This window comes from Aptenodytes patagonicus, chromosome 5 (assembly GCF_965638725.1).
Source record: "Aptenodytes patagonicus chromosome 5, bAptPat1.pri.cur, whole genome shotgun sequence".
Classification (NCBI taxonomy): Eukaryota; Metazoa; Chordata; class Aves; order Sphenisciformes; family Spheniscidae; genus Aptenodytes; species Aptenodytes patagonicus.
In genome coordinates, this window is record NC_134953.1 from 21172540 (window position 1) to 21187718 (window position 15179).

Consider the following 15179-nt stretch of genomic DNA (forward strand, 5'->3'; position numbering starts at 1 on the left):
AGTTGGTTTGTTTTCCAGAAGAGTTCGATCCTGCTTCATACTTAGGGAAAGGGTAGGGGGGTGTTCATAGCACTTAATTTCAGGCTCCCTTGAGAAACCTCTCTCTTTCTCCCCCCATGGGAAGCAAAGGCAGGCAAGGACTCCTACCTGTCTAGCACAGACAGAGAAATTGGTGCTCAAGTGCCCAGAGATGGCATTTACACACAGTTTGCCAGGTTTGGGTCTGAAAAGCATAAAATTTGACCCTGCCTAACTTTGGTAGAGTGGTGGGGGGATACTCATCCTGTCCAGAAAAACAAATATAGCTGTGAGCACATCTGGACGTCCCAGACTAAGTACAGCCATGACAGGCAAATTAGTGGGTGGTACACAATATTAATTCAGCTCCTTATCCATGTGTACCAGGATGCTGCCTTTAATTAAATTAGCATAAGCTATCTCTTTGACATTCTGATTTAATTTTATAGACTCAAGGGTTTATCCCAGTAAATGCATAAAATGTGAACGCATGTCAGAGTCATTTTTTCATGTTTCTCTGTACACTCACTGTTTCTTTTGTCTTAATGTTCTACTTTGTCTTTGCTAGCTGGGATGCGTGTATTACAGACTAAGCTAATGTTTGGTTCTCAAAAGGGGAGAGCAAACCACTACAGTGGCTTCTTTATTGCAGGGTTGTGGGAGTTCCCCAGTGAGATGGAAGAGCCTTATGGCTGTCATCTTCCCAAAAGTCATCCTGAGCCTGGGGGACAGGTGCTAATTGAGAGCAATTTGTGCTGGGCTTGAACCTGTTCCTGCCCCCATTCACCAGGGCAGAGCTCACATAGGTCCCTTGACCGTTCTCCAACGAATGAGGAGGGCTGTGGAAAGGCTCTTCTCCCTGGGCTGTTTCCTCTCTTTTATAAGCACTTTCACACTGTCAAATGGTGTGAAAATGTCATGGATAGCTGAAAGTCTTATTCAATATACAATGTACAGAGCAGGGATAGGTCACGCTGCCTTCCTCGTACAAGGAGCTCCCTTGTACTCTCTTTGGGTAGGATTTGTTTCAGGCCTCTTGCGCATGAAGTCTCGGGACCACGCTGACTGGCCTGACCAGGATCTCATGTGCAACTCACTGCCCCACTGCCTCCTGCAGGTCTCCCTCCTTGCTGGGTTTCTGCCACCCAGGTAGCTGAGTGCCAGCCCAAAACCGATCCTAGATCCTTCATTGGTACCAGCACTTTTGCTTCAGACGGTGTTCCCTGCCCCTGGGCACAGAAGGCTTGTTGGGAGGTGGTGAACCCAGGGAAACCAAGGAACCAAACTCCGGTTCTGCAACACGTGGTTTATGTGCTTCCATCCAGCCTTCGCATTTGCATGTTCCTGAATTAATCACTTTCAATTAATGCTTGCTGATTTTCTCATGCCAATAAATGCACCAAATGCAAAACAATATCATCCTTACAGTGACTATTTCTAGCTCTACAGCAGATTAAAACTAAATTTGCTGATGTTTCAAAACTGGCAAAATCATGCATCTGCGGTACAATTTTTAATGCTAGGCAGACTGTTACTAATGGTGGGATGGCTTGTATTAAAAATTCTATGTTTATGAAATGCACTTCTAAACGCTTGACCGTAGCAGCATAAAGCTCACTTGCTTCGTTCTTTAGAGGTACTGGGAACCTGCTCTACTGCAGGGTCATTACCAGGTTAGTTGTGACTCTGCTGCTTTTCTGGTGCCATTGCATGTCTTCTCTTGATTCAGCAGCTGGATCTTTTCTGGATTTTTACAATTCTTCCACCCTACATTGGGAACTCACCCTTTTCTCCTGCTGTAGGTCTAACCGTGTCCCACATACTTCAACCTACAAAGACTCTCTGACCTGTGATCAAGTAAGCAATGTCCGTCTGTACACAGAGAACTGAATAAATGGAGCCAGAACGCCGCCTTCTAGAGAGCCTCCTCCGTACTATTATTAGTACTTTTCTGCCCTTGCAGAAAAGCCTCCCACTTTTTCAGGAGCTTTTCCATTTATCCAGATCATGCACAACAGCCTGCAATCACACGTGTTGCAAGATAACTTTGTATCTTCGGGCTCAGGAAAAGATGGGTGTCCCAGCTCTTCTTAAGATGACTCACACCACTCAGGAGGAAGACTACAGGTGGGTGCACCCGGCCCTGGAGCCCATCTTCCATCCCAGGACAGTAGTGGTAGGACCACGTTGATATGAGTGGGGTTGCTCCTGCACAAGGCTGTTCCCTGGGGACAGCCCACACTTTGACAGTGCCAGCATCCCTTGCTAGAGTGTTGGATTCACATAATCTCCATCTTTCAGCCCACATCACGTTTAATGAGCCAGACAGGCATTACGCCATCCTCTTCCAGACAGAAGCAGGGTGCAGTGTGCTCAGCCAATGATTAAAGCAAGGTCTGTGTGATTTTACAGCTAGGCCTGGTAGGATTCAAGGTTTATTTTTACTGAGAGTTGACAGTTAAAAGCAACATTAATTTCTGGTTGTCAGCTTTTACTGTCAGTTACCATTCCTGCTCTCCACCCCTGTCTCGGGGCCTGCAGTGCCCACTCATTAATGCCAGCACCTCCCTGGTGCTCAGCTGGGGTCGCTCGCAGAATCCAGAGTTGGTAAGAAATTATAACCAGTGCTGCAGGAGCAAGAGGCAGCATGCAAAAAAGCTGTCTCTATCGATATTTCACAATTAAAAATTGAGTCCTACTGATCCTCCTTGTAGCTATGCTGAGTCTTTAATATCAAACGGGTTTGCAGCTTTTGGTGGAAAGACCCTGTGAGGAAGGGCGAGGGAGCTGGGTATCTCTCCATCAGGCTACTCACACTAACTAACAATGCTTTCAGGGGAGCTTTTTGCAGAGGGTGTTACATTTCAGCCTGGCTTCATAAGGGGCTGGTTATCCCAAAGTAGAGGCAGTCTTACCTATTGCTTCCTGCCCAGGAAGGAGCTTGTGTTGCTGACTCGCTGGTTGCTGTGGGGCAAACACATGATGTTTGCATTACGGTGTTATGGAAACAGCCAACTTTGCTCCTGTGGTAATCATAAAAAGCATCTTTAAACAGTGCTCTTGTGGAGAGGGGCTATTTTTTAAGCAACAGTCCAGGCACCTGCCTCCTGTTGCCTCTGCACTGCAGCAGAAGCAGGGCAATGCCATCTGACTAGCAAGCAGCGAGGAGCACTTAACTCCACGAGACATCTCTATCACATCCCCTGCACTGCAAGGTGCGCAGGTACCGTTACCCGCAGCCTTCAGTGAAGGAAATGCAAAAGCATCAATGCCCAGGGTTATTTGCTTTGCCAAGTGGAAACCCTTGTTCTCATTCCCCTCTGGGAAACCCAAAGACAGTAACTGCACCTGACATCTCTGCCCTGGCTGGCGAGCCCTTTTAAACTGCCTTGCCATAATCTAGACAAGAGGTTAGAAGAAACACGTGTTATCATAACTCGGCTGTGGGTAGCAGAGATGTGATGCAGTTTGCTCGCTAGTCTGTACTGGCATACAGTGCTGCCTGCCCACAGATGCCATGGCAGGTCTCAGCATCAGTGAGGATGACCAAATGGCCACTGGCCATGAGTGTGGTCCACAAAGCTGCTCACCTGGCTCAGCCTACGCTTACCGTGGCATGTCTCATCCAGCTGTGTTCAAAATCTGATTGATTCAGAGCTGCCCAGTGCCATTGTCTGGATTTGAAACATTTTTTAAATCTGAATAGTTGAAAACTTCGTAAATGATACGAGCACTTTGGAAGTGATAGCATAGCATCACTCCCAGAAGGGGTTCGCTGAAGGTCCTAAGTGGGAAGCGTTGCCCGAAGTGAAAGAGAGGTTTGCATGTCAATCCTGAGTCGTCACTTGAACACAGGTTTATTTATTCCACCTAGCTGTAACCATGTGTCTGAGATGGCTGAGAGAGAAGCCTTGTCTTCCTGTCAAGTCAATGGAGAAGGCAAGAACCCCAAAAGGACGCTTCAACTCACAAGTATGCTACATCATTTCTGGGGTTACCTATCTCCCTCCACTGACTACAGAAAGCAAACACAAGGTATTAGCTCTGTTTGATAGGTTGAACATACAGCTCGATGTGTCTTAGCTGCTACTCCTGTTTCTCAGGAGTAGTGTAATCACTGCAGCAGGAATTTTTCAGCAAAATGTTTCACTTTGGGGTGTTTTTATGGTTTTGTGTTTATCTGAAAAATTCACGTTCTTCAAAATTCAATCTGCACAGGGGATTAGGGCCAGGTTTCATCAGGTTTATGTTGAAAAATATTTTAATACAGTTTCAAAAATTGTCAGACTGCCTTGTTCCAACAAGTTCTAAATGGAAAACTCCCAACTTCTACTTAATTTTTTTTTTTGCTTTAAAAATTAATCCAATCTTTTAAGTTTCATTAGAATTGCCAGTATTTACAAAACATCTTCTAAACCAATGAAAACTAAATGGTTTGATGGATGTCACTTTTTTGGCTCAATAATTTTTCCAGGCTTTTGGTTAGCAAAACTTTCCATGGTCTTATCATGGCCTTATCATCTCACCCCAGAACAGAATAACCCTACAAAATATTTTCAAAAGGCAGAAAAAAGATTTCTTCTTTGTCTTTTGTTTTGACCAACTCTGAAACTGCTGTGACTGCTGCTGTGTTGAGCTCCCACAGACGCTCAGGCTCCTGAAGGGACAAAGGGAATGTTAATTCCATAGTTGGCTTTACTTAATTAAATAAAAAGGATATTTGGGCAAATAAAATAGAATTCTTCCCAGACCCTGCCCTGATCAAGCTGTGCTCAGAAACATGCAATCTGATTATCCTCATTTTAGCAAACTGACTGTCAGTCTCTGCGACCCAGCAGGAAGACGGGCCATTAACAAGTCAGGTATTTATAGCGCAGATGTCAATAATTTGGAGTATTTAATCACAGCGTACTTCGACTTGTCCACAGCTCAGACAAACGAGCTGGCTGTGCCAAGGGTCACGGATGCGTATGGAGCTGGTCTGGGTTTATCTAATATCATTAGATGTCTCCTCATTCTTGTATAAAAAAAGAAATAATGGACCCAACCTCTCATCAAGCCATGCTGGATTATCCCATCTCCAGCCAAGGCCAGATCCTGTACATCTACTAGGGCTCAGCTCTGTGTGGGCTTAAAGAAGCTGCGGGTGGGAATGGGGAAGATTTGCTTTTTCTGATTAACGGCATGGCATATATTTTGCTTGCAAAAGGCTTCTCAGATATGAAATTTCACAAATCTTATGAAAAGGTCTTTTCTGAGTGCCCAGAGAAGGTGCACAAGCTAATCCTTTAGCACCGAGATGATAAAAGCACACCCTGAAAGAATGAATAATTGAAGCCTGGCCCTAAATATTAATAGCATACAAGGGGAAGAGGACACTTTCCTCAACTTTGCACTTACCAAGCTGCCTGTTTGGATTTGAGCAGAGATATTCTCACAACCACTCCAAGCTCCTTAAACCCCCTCCTAGAAGACGGTGGCACTCCAAACTAATGCTACCTTCGTCTGAAATTCCCCAGCTCATTTTGTATTCAAACCTCAAGAGGAACGTGGCGGTGTTTATCAGAAGATGTGCTACAAATGCAAATGGAAGCAAAGGACGCTCACCGAGTCCCCTGCCATCACAGAGGGGAGAGCAGCATCTGTGCGGGAGAGAGGATGCACAGAGGGACGGTGCACAGCGAGTGGAGGCTTGCTCCAGCTCCAGAGGTGCCCAGCCAAGGCTGCTTGACACGATACTGGGGTGATGGGGGGGATATCGAAGGCTCATGGTAGACCCTCTCCAGTTGGTTAATGCTCCGTTTGGGGAGATGTTTACAATATGCTGGCCCCAGACTGGTTTTTAAGCAGGATCAGTCCAATGCAGCTCTGTGTGTGGCAGTTGCAGGGACCAGGCTCTGTGTTTGCCTCGTTGCCGACCCATACAAACTGCCCCAGAGACTGCTACAAGAAAGGGCTCACAGCTGAGCGCACACACACGGGAGGCCACCCGCCTTCAGGCTCTGCGGGCAAAAGGCTCCTGTGACACCAGGAGCCAGAGCAAGCCACTGGCAGGTACATGAAAAATGGATGGGATCACGGGAGCAGGGCAGCAACCCGCGCCAGGAGCCTGCGCTCCCGGGAGAGCTGGCAATGGGCAGCCCCGATAAACCAAACTCCCCTGCAGCCTTCCCCAGCCCTCAGGCCAGTAAAATATGAGCAATTCAAATTTTAAAAAAAGGGTTTCTCTCTGTCTGTTGATACGACTTAGGCTGCTCTCTGCTGGCTCTGTGTGCTCCCTGCGTGTTTGTGGTCAGGATCACTGTCAGCATTACGTGCACTAACATTCACCCCTGGACCAAGCCCTGGGCTGGGAGTGGGGATGGATGGGTTGGATGAAGTGATAGGACTGGACAGGCTTACTCCAGCAAGCACCCCTGTAAGAAAGGCTGTATAAGGAGCAGAAATGTGCTTTGCAGCATGACATAGAACTATGAGATACCCACCGGGTTAAAAATACTGCAAAACTGAATGGCTTGAAAATAGACCATTAAACATGTTGTCCTGGTTTCGGCAGGGATAGAGTTAATTTCCTTCCTAGTAGCTGGTACAGTGCTGTGTTTTGGATTTAGGATGAGAACAATGTTGATAACGCACCGATGTTTTAGTTGTTGCTAGGTAGTGTTTACACTAGTCAAGGACTTTTCAGCTTCCCATGCTCTACCGACTGAGAAGGCTGGAGGTGCACAAGAAGCTGGGAGGGGGCACAGCCAGGACAGCTGACCCCAACTGGCCAAAGGGACATTCCATACCATGGGACGTTATGCTCAGTATATAAAGCTGGGGGAAGAAGAAGGAAGGGGAGGGGACGTTTGGAGTGATGGCGTTTGTCTTCCCAAGTAACCGTTACGCGTGATGGAGCCCTGCTTTCCTGGAGATGGCTGAACACCTGCCTGCCCATGGGAAGAAGTGAATGAATTCCTTGTTTTGCTTTGCTTGCATGCGCGGCTTTTGCTTTACCTATTGAACTGTCTTTATCTCAACGCCCGAGTTTTCTCACTTTTACCCTTCCGATTCTCTCCCCCATCCCACCGGCGGGGAGTGAGCGAGCGGCTGTGTGGTGCTCAGTTGCCAACTGAGGTTAAACCACAACACATGTCGTTATTGAAAATGCCCCTTCCTTCTCACAACAACAACAAAAAAAGCCTCCATGGGGAAAAAAAAAAAAATAATAAAATAAAATTACACTTTTCACTTGAACAGCATAATTTTATGGTCATTTCTGTGGACGGCACTCATACAAAAATAAAACCCAAACCTGGCAGGAACTGGGTTTCCATTCATTCTTTTCCTTGCTCCTCTCTTCCTTAACTTTTTCCTTCCACCAGGAGAGGGGAAGGGAGAGACCATCCAGGGAAAGCAGGCACTGATGGAATAAGTCAGAACCTGGAAGAAAAAGAAAAAAAAAGAAGCCAAGTTTAATTTCCATTGGCAACCTGAAGTTCAGAGAGGAAAGGATATAAAATGTCATTGTGTTTTCAAGGAGTGAATAGGGAGAGACAAATGCCTTAGAGTTAGGAATGCCTGTCAGCCAGCCCCACCCTGCGAAACACCCCGTCTCCTTCTGCTGAGGTGCCAAATCTGAGAAAGGCGTAAAGATCTCCAAGCTGTGACCAAGACGCGGTGGCAGACGCCCTGCAACAAAAGCCCACAGGGTCGAGGTGGGATGGAGGGATGAGCTGGGGAGTGAAGGGCAGGAGGTATCTGCTGAGGCTCCCTGGGGTGGTGCCTAGAGGAGAAGACAAGTCTGGATTGCCCCACTTCTGGCCCTGTGCATTGGAGGGGACTTTGGGACAGGAAAGAGCCATGAATTTCTGGGATCTGGGTGGGAATGGCTCCAGGTGGCATCTGACTGTAAAGAGGGAATCGAGGTGGAGAAAAAGTCTAAGGCGGTCATTCAAACCTAGCAAATTGCTTTCGGTGTCATGGCCCCCCTCTCCACTGAGGTGCCTGAGCCAACCACAGTGGCTTTGGGTCGAGAAGACAAAAGCTTCCCTGGCTGTTGTGTTTCAACATTTGGTAGAAATCCTCTTCTTCTGCCTTCCCGTGGGAAACACTTGCCCTTGAGTTCAAGGAGAGACCTACCCAGGCTGGGTCTTTGCCAGGACATCTGGGATGCCGTTCTTGGGAACATCAGTGGTCAGCAGTGCAGTCCCCCCGCGGGTCTACACCAACCAGCGTCGTCTGCTTGAACTTCCACTATCACCCTGGAGAGCAGCTGCCTTCCAGCCTCACAGGTCTCCCTCCCGGCCGGGTGGGGCTGCGGCGTTCGGCTGACAACTCCCCGATCGTTCAGCCTCACTGCATGCACATCGATTTTGCTGGGAAAGTCTGGATTTGTCACAGCACAACCCGTTCAGAGATCCCTCGCCTGCCCTTTGATCCTGTGGCGGCACAGTCAGTACCTACAGAGGCAACAGGCACCTTTGGAAGAACTGTTTTCCCCGATCTGTTTTAGTCGATAGCACATACTCGTGACACACAGCGGACTGGTTGTGTTTGAGCCGGGTTTCCCATAGACACAGCTGAGATGAAAGCTGATACTTCCAGGTGGTGGTGGGGGGAAACCACTTGGATATTTAAATACATATACCTATATGCAGAGGCCAGGGTGTGCAAATGACCTTTTAAAGCACTTACTGCACTTTTATCACCTTCTTGGATAACATAGCTAGGAGGTGTGGCGGTGCGCTCCCCCCGCCCTGCGTAAGCAATGACCACCAGTGGGGCTCGTTGTGGCTGCATCCAGCTCATGCTGGACTTTGGGGATGGATGGCAACACAGCAGCCAAGGGCTGCCTGGAGCAGTGACCCAAACGACTTGCTGATATGCAAATATGACTGTAAGTCAATCACTTTGCTCTATAAATAGTGGACAGCCCAGGGCCCGTTGAGCTCTCCTGCACGGCAGTGGGCTGCACGGTGGGATCTCCCCTTGACTAGGGACGCCTCTTAATGTTACTCCTCAAGGTTGAGAGATTCCTCGCTGCAACAGATTGTGTGTAGTTAGATTATGAGTAAGTGACTAATAGCATGCTAAACTTGGAAATCTTAGCTAAGTTGTATAAAGGATTGATTGCGCATATATAATCCTTTAGACATAAACCATCGACCAAGTCTGGGCATAGGTTTGGATCCAGCCGCACCCAGACTCCTCTCTGAGAAGGAGTCTAGAAAGCAAGGGGGGGCCTTTCTGAACCTCGTGACTCAACGGGAGGGTCTCCCTGACACTTTTGTCTGACCCTGTCCTCTATGCAGTAAATAATCAAGCGTACCTTGCCATCGAACTTCTTAAATCACTGTTGCATCTACCATTGAACTTTGTTAACTCACACTTTAACTCACTGTTTTCTATCAATAAAAGGTATGGCTGCTTCTCTCTCTTAGGAGTGAAATGCAGTCTCACTCCATCTGTGACAGGAGGCCACGCAACTTTGTTTCTCTTCCCAGTCCTTTTCTGTTTGGCTACATGATACTGCTTCCAATTTCCAGAACTCTTGAGGGAAATACTAATTTCATGCCATTTAACAGAGATCAGTATTTCCCTCTCAGAATTTCTTAGGGGGTGGGGGGAAGAAAATTATGTATATGAACATTTCCATTTGCACAGAGCATTTCTTTAAAATAGCAGGAATTTGAGTTGCTGTTACCCAATTGCTCTTTTGAGAGCTAATATTGAACTTGAGTTTGATCAAATCAAAACACTTTCAGTGTAAACGTTAAGAATGACTGCTTCTTTTAGTAAACTTATTCTTACCCCATCACTTAACATTATGGACAATGCTATGATGCACCTGCACACAGTGATTTTCAGAAGACCACAGAGCAGAGAACTCCCCCTCCAGGGTGGGAAGCCCTCGTACCTGTGTTTAACTTGTAGTAGCTTGCTTAACCACTAGATGGTCTTTGTGCACTGCTTGGCAATCCAGAGCACGGTTCCTGGTGGCCAAGGCCAGGCTGATTTTGAACCGAAGTTGCAGAGGCCTTCTTTTGTCCGTTGTGTGCATTTTTTTTTTTTTTTAACTTAATAATTGCTTTGTGTCCAGAAAGAGCTCTAATTCCATGATACTGCCCATGCATCCTGCACTGCCAAGGGTTATACAAGTACTCAGTAAGTCATGACAATAGACAGAAGTACTGGCTCGGGTGCTCTGCACACATAAACCTCTACTGAGTGTCACCACATCCCTTCCACGATCTGTCACAAAGCACAGGCAGAACTGAGTGCTCCTGTCAGGCCTCTCCATAACATCTGCTCGGCACCTAGCACAGGGCAGCCCTATACATATTTCTTCCCTGTCTGAGCTGGATGCACACATAAAGGTGGAATTATCTGGTTCTTGCCCTTCTTCAAGCTGTCAAACCCAACACATCACTGACTGCAAGAGAAGGCAGACGGAGCAAACAGCGGGTTGGAATCTTTTATTCAGTAATCAGTCCTGCTGTGTAGGTAGCATCTTAGCAACTGGAACCCAAGTATGCAAAAATACTGAGTTTTCACAGTGAAAAACCAGACAGTATAAAATATTCCAGTATTGCCTCTTAGAACCATTATTTCAATAAGACCCCTGTTTCAAAGGCAACATGCTTATTTATTTTGTTTGCATTCTATTCTCAACCCCTCCCCCCCAAAGAAAAATTGTTCAGACAGTAACCCTCCTTACCCCCACACGTTGCGGGGCGAGAAACACTACATGAAATCCCCTCGTGACTTCCAAAGGTTTATTGAAGAACGTTCTCCCAGTGGTGTCAAGGGCCAAGAAGATGTAGATTATTGTGACACCGAGAGGTCCTGGTGTTCTACACACCGCAGACAACTGTGGTGCTACTGAACTCTGATGAGAGGCTCCGTCTCCTGGATGAGCCACCGAAGAGCTTCATGCCGGCCTTGCCTCTCCAGTTCTGCTCCGATTACTTCCCTGCACTTCTGATGGTAGTCGTTCACCCAGTTACACTAGGGAAAGGGAGGGGGTATGACATTCAGTATAAATGCAGAACAGTTGGTGCCTTTACAAGTTGTGTACAGCCAAAGACATTTGTAGGCCCTTGGGCTCCTTGGGATTGAGCTGTTAAGCTGGGATGGGTTCCTGTCCCAAAGAGGCAGACCTCTAATATATGGAAGTGACTTGTAAATTTGATGAGGGTAGGAACTGAAGCAATTCATCCCAGGTTTTCAGAGGAGCCAAGGTTCAGTTCAGCTGACAAGTATTTAAAGTCTCTGCAAATCACTGCCTCCAGCAAGCCAGAGTAGCTACTTTGGCACAGTCTAGTAAATAGCTTTGCAGATTTGTAACTGAACAATGCAGTCCTGAGACACAAGTTGCCCCATTGATCTGAACAGGTAACCTTACGGCAGATCTTGGTACTCTTCACAGTCCTCTTCAGAAAAAGGAAATGTAAATAGGATTATCATTCAGAAAAGGAGGATGGGTTGAGGCAAAATAAAGAGTATGGTAGAAAAACAGGATGAAACACATCACGGTGAACGTAGTGAGAAACCTAAACAGAAAGTTTAGAGTATGAAGCTATTCAGGAAATAAATGCTGCTGAGCAGGTATCATTGATGTCTGCTCAGAGTCCATATGTACTGCAGAATGTGGTGTGGCTGACTGGGATTGGTCACGAGTAGATACAGACAACAACATGGGACAGTCACTAGTGTAAGTCTCTGGGGAGACAGCATGATAGTCTGACAGAAGCAAGTTAAGGCAGGAGTAGGAAAAAAGAAGAGATGATAGCGGCAAATTATCATATCAAGGGAACTACCAAAACAACATCATCAGAGGGGTCCTCGCTGCCTTCATCATAGAATAATTTAGATTGAAAGGACAAAGGATGAGGAAAAGGCTGAGGTACTTAATGCCTTCTTTGCCTCAGTCTTTAATAGTAAGTTGTTCTCCGGCTACCCAGCCCCCTGAGCTGGAAGACAGGGACGGGGAGCAGAATGAAGCCCCCATAATCCAAAGGGAAATGGTTAGCGACCTGCTACACCACTCAGACACACACAAGTCTATGGGGCCGGATGGGATCCACCCAAGGGTACTGAGGGAGCTGGCAGAAGTGCTCACCAAGCCACTTTCCATCATTTATCAGCAGTCCTGGCTAACCGGGGAGGTCCCAGTTGACTGGAGGTTAGCAAATGTGATGCCCATCTACAAGAAAGGCCGGAAGAAGGATCTAGGGAACTACAGGCCTGTCAGCCTGACCTCGGTGCCGGGGAAGGTTATGGAGCAGATCATCTTGAGTGCCATCATGCGGCACATACAGGACAACCAGGTGATCAGGCCCAGTCAGCATGGGTTTATGAAAGGCAGGTCCTGCTTGACTAACCTGATCTCCTTCTATGACAAGGTGACCCACTTAGTGGATGAGGGAAAGGCTGTGGATGTTGTCTACCTAGACCTTAGTAAAGCTTTTGACACTGTTTCCCACAGCATTCTTCTGGAGAAACTGGCTGCTCATGGCTTGGACAGGCGTACTCTTCATGGGGTAAAAACTGGCTGGACGGCCAGGCCCAGAGAGTTGTGGTGAACGGAGTTAAATACAGTTGGCAGACGGTCACAAGTGGTGTTCCCCAGGGCTCAGTACTGGGGCCAGTTCTCTTTAATAACTTTATCAATGATCTGGATGAGGGGATCGAGTGCTCCCTCAGTAAGTTTGCAGATGACACCGAGTTGGGTGGGAGTGTTGATCTGCTCGAGGGTAGGAAGGCTCTGCAGAGGGACCTGGACAGGCTGGATCAATGGGCCGAGGCCAACTGTATGAGGTTCAACAAGGCCAAGTGCCGGGTCCTGCAGCTGGATCACAACAACCCCATGCAACACTACAGGCTTGGGGAAGAGTGGCTGGAAAGCTGCCCAGCAGAAAACGACCTGGGAGTGCTGGTTGACAGCCAGCTGAACATGAGCCGGCAGTGTGCCCAGGTGGCCAAGAAGGCCAATGGCATCCTGGCCTGTATCAGAAATAGTGTGGCCAGCAGGAGTAGGGAAGTGATCGTGCCCCTGGACTCGGCACTGGTGAGGCCGCACCTCCAATACTGTGTTCAGTTTTGGGCCCCTCACTACAAGAAGGACATTGAGGTGCTGGAGCGTGTCCAGAGAAGGGCAACAAAGCTGGTGAAGGGTCTGGAGAACAAGTCTGACGAGGAGCAGCTGAGGGAACTGGGGTTGTTTAGCCTGGAGAAAAGGAGGCTCAGGGGAGACCTTATCGCTCTCTACAACTACCTGAAAGGAGGTTGTAGCGAGGCGGGTGTTGGTCTCTTTTCCCAAGCAACAAGTGATAGGACAAGAGGAAATGGCCTCAAGTTGCACCACAGGAGGTTTAGATTGGATATTAGGAAAAATTTCTTCACCGAGAAGGTTGTCAAGCATTGGAACAGGCTGCCCAGGGAAGTGGTTGAGTCACCATCCCTGGAGGTATTTAAAAGACGTGCAGATGTGGTGCTTAGGGACATGGCTTAGTGGTGTACTTGGCAGTGCTAGGTTAACGGTTGGACTCAATGATCTTAAAGGTCTTTTCCAATCTAAATGATTCTATGATTCTATGACCTCTGGAGAGCTCGTCTAGTCCATCCTCCCACTCAAAGCTGGATCAAGTTCAAAATTAAGTCAGGTTTTTCAGGATTGCTCTCTGGATCTATGAAATGGAACAGAGGCCAGTGGTTCTTGCAAACAGAACAGAACAAGCTGGTTCTAGTTCAAAGGCAATGCAAACCTACTGTTTCACTTACCTCTTTTTGTGTCAGCAAATTAACATCAATCATTTTCGTCTGGATTGGAACCAGGGTTAAGGGTTCAAAAGTCAGGCTCCCTCTGTTTTTGAAATTGTACTGCAGCAGAAAGAAAAACAGGGTTGTAAATTTTTAGAAACAGCTCTAGCCAGATCACACTTATTCCTGGGTTCATGTCATCACTACAGAACAACCCATGTAACCTTCAGATGAGAGGGTAGCAACTTACAATAACATTTTTCTTACAGTTCAAGCAAAGAACCTCAATATAAACCTTAGTTATTTCTTTCAACGGTCACCTTTTAAAGGTCATGTCCCAGGTCACAATTGTACAGGACTCAGCTTGATGACTATACGGTCATTTTCAATTTGGCATTTCTAAAAGCATAACCCAGCCAGACTGGCAATTATAATGTCAAAATCTGTCTGTAGTTTTGTTTCTACTGCCACTGACGACTCTCTATCAGAGAAGAAAATCCCAACTTGAGAAGACCAACCAAGTCTACACCAATGACTCCAAGGGGCTGAATAAAGATGCTTCTGGTCTTTGACATCCAGACAGAAAAAATTTTAAAACAACGCTCACATACACATTTCAACCTATGGAAACTCTGCAGAAGCAGAACTGTCTTCTGTGCCCCCATTAGCAAGGGAGACTTAGAATCAGTCTTCACCAAAGCGGGGTTTTGGAGACCAGGAGTCTTGAGTAGGGTTCAATTGTCTGCAGCGTGGTCCCACCTCAAGTTCCAGTACTTTAAGTTTTACAACCAGTGACTCATGGAGAAAGGTGCATCCTGAGCAGGTCATTCACCTTGGTTTCGGCAGGGATCACGAGGACGACATTTTCTATTCGGACCCCAAAGGACCCATCTTCATAATACCCAGGCTCTGCAGAAACAGACAAGTAATTAACTAAGCCACATAGCTGCACTGTGCAAATACCTACTCCCTATGGCCAAACTTCCCCCCCATGGCTTTAGTCCACTGAAGTCACTAAGCAATCTTGCCATCAGGCATCCACAGAAGCAAATTTCTGACTCTACTTAATCTGCACAGAAGCCCCGAGCAAGGTGACAGCAAAAGTTCTCAAAGAGAGGAGAAACAAGACAGACAGCCCTCAAGCTCAGAGAGTCTCCTTGCAAGTCAAGAGAGAGCACAGAGTATATGTGTTCCAAATAGCAGAAACTCTGAAAATATTAATGTCTTTAGGAAAGGCAGGTGGGTAACTCCTTCCCCAAACCACTTATTTTAGAGAGTGCTCCCCTGACTCCCTGAGAGGACTTGCAGCCCTGAAGGAACGCAAGTCTCTCAGCAAACCCCAGCAGGCTGTTAATTTACTACTGGAAGAATAAGGCATGTAAAGATTTAACAGCTGCCTCAAATAGCCCATAGCA

At 47.1% G+C, this 15179-nt stretch overlaps 1 protein-coding gene across 4 annotated transcripts in view; it reads right to left on the reverse strand.

The window, feature by feature from the left end:
* Positions 1–10463: 10463 nt before the first annotated feature.
* The window catches only part of XPNPEP1 (X-prolyl aminopeptidase 1), a 34474-nt gene continuing 29758 nt past the window's right edge, over positions 10464–15179 (reverse strand). For all 4 annotated transcript variants that reach the window (XM_076338974.1, XM_076338971.1, XM_076338973.1 and 1 more), the window contains 3 exons: positions 14597–14673; positions 13786–13884; positions 10464–11010 (listed from right to left, as the gene is read on the reverse strand). In XM_076338974.1, the coding sequence (XP_076195089.1) occupies positions 10882–11010; positions 13786–13884; positions 14597–14673 (305 nt within the window). In that variant the 3' untranslated portion in view covers positions 10464–10881. The remainder of the gene's footprint in view (positions 11011–13785; positions 13885–14596; positions 14674–15179) is intronic.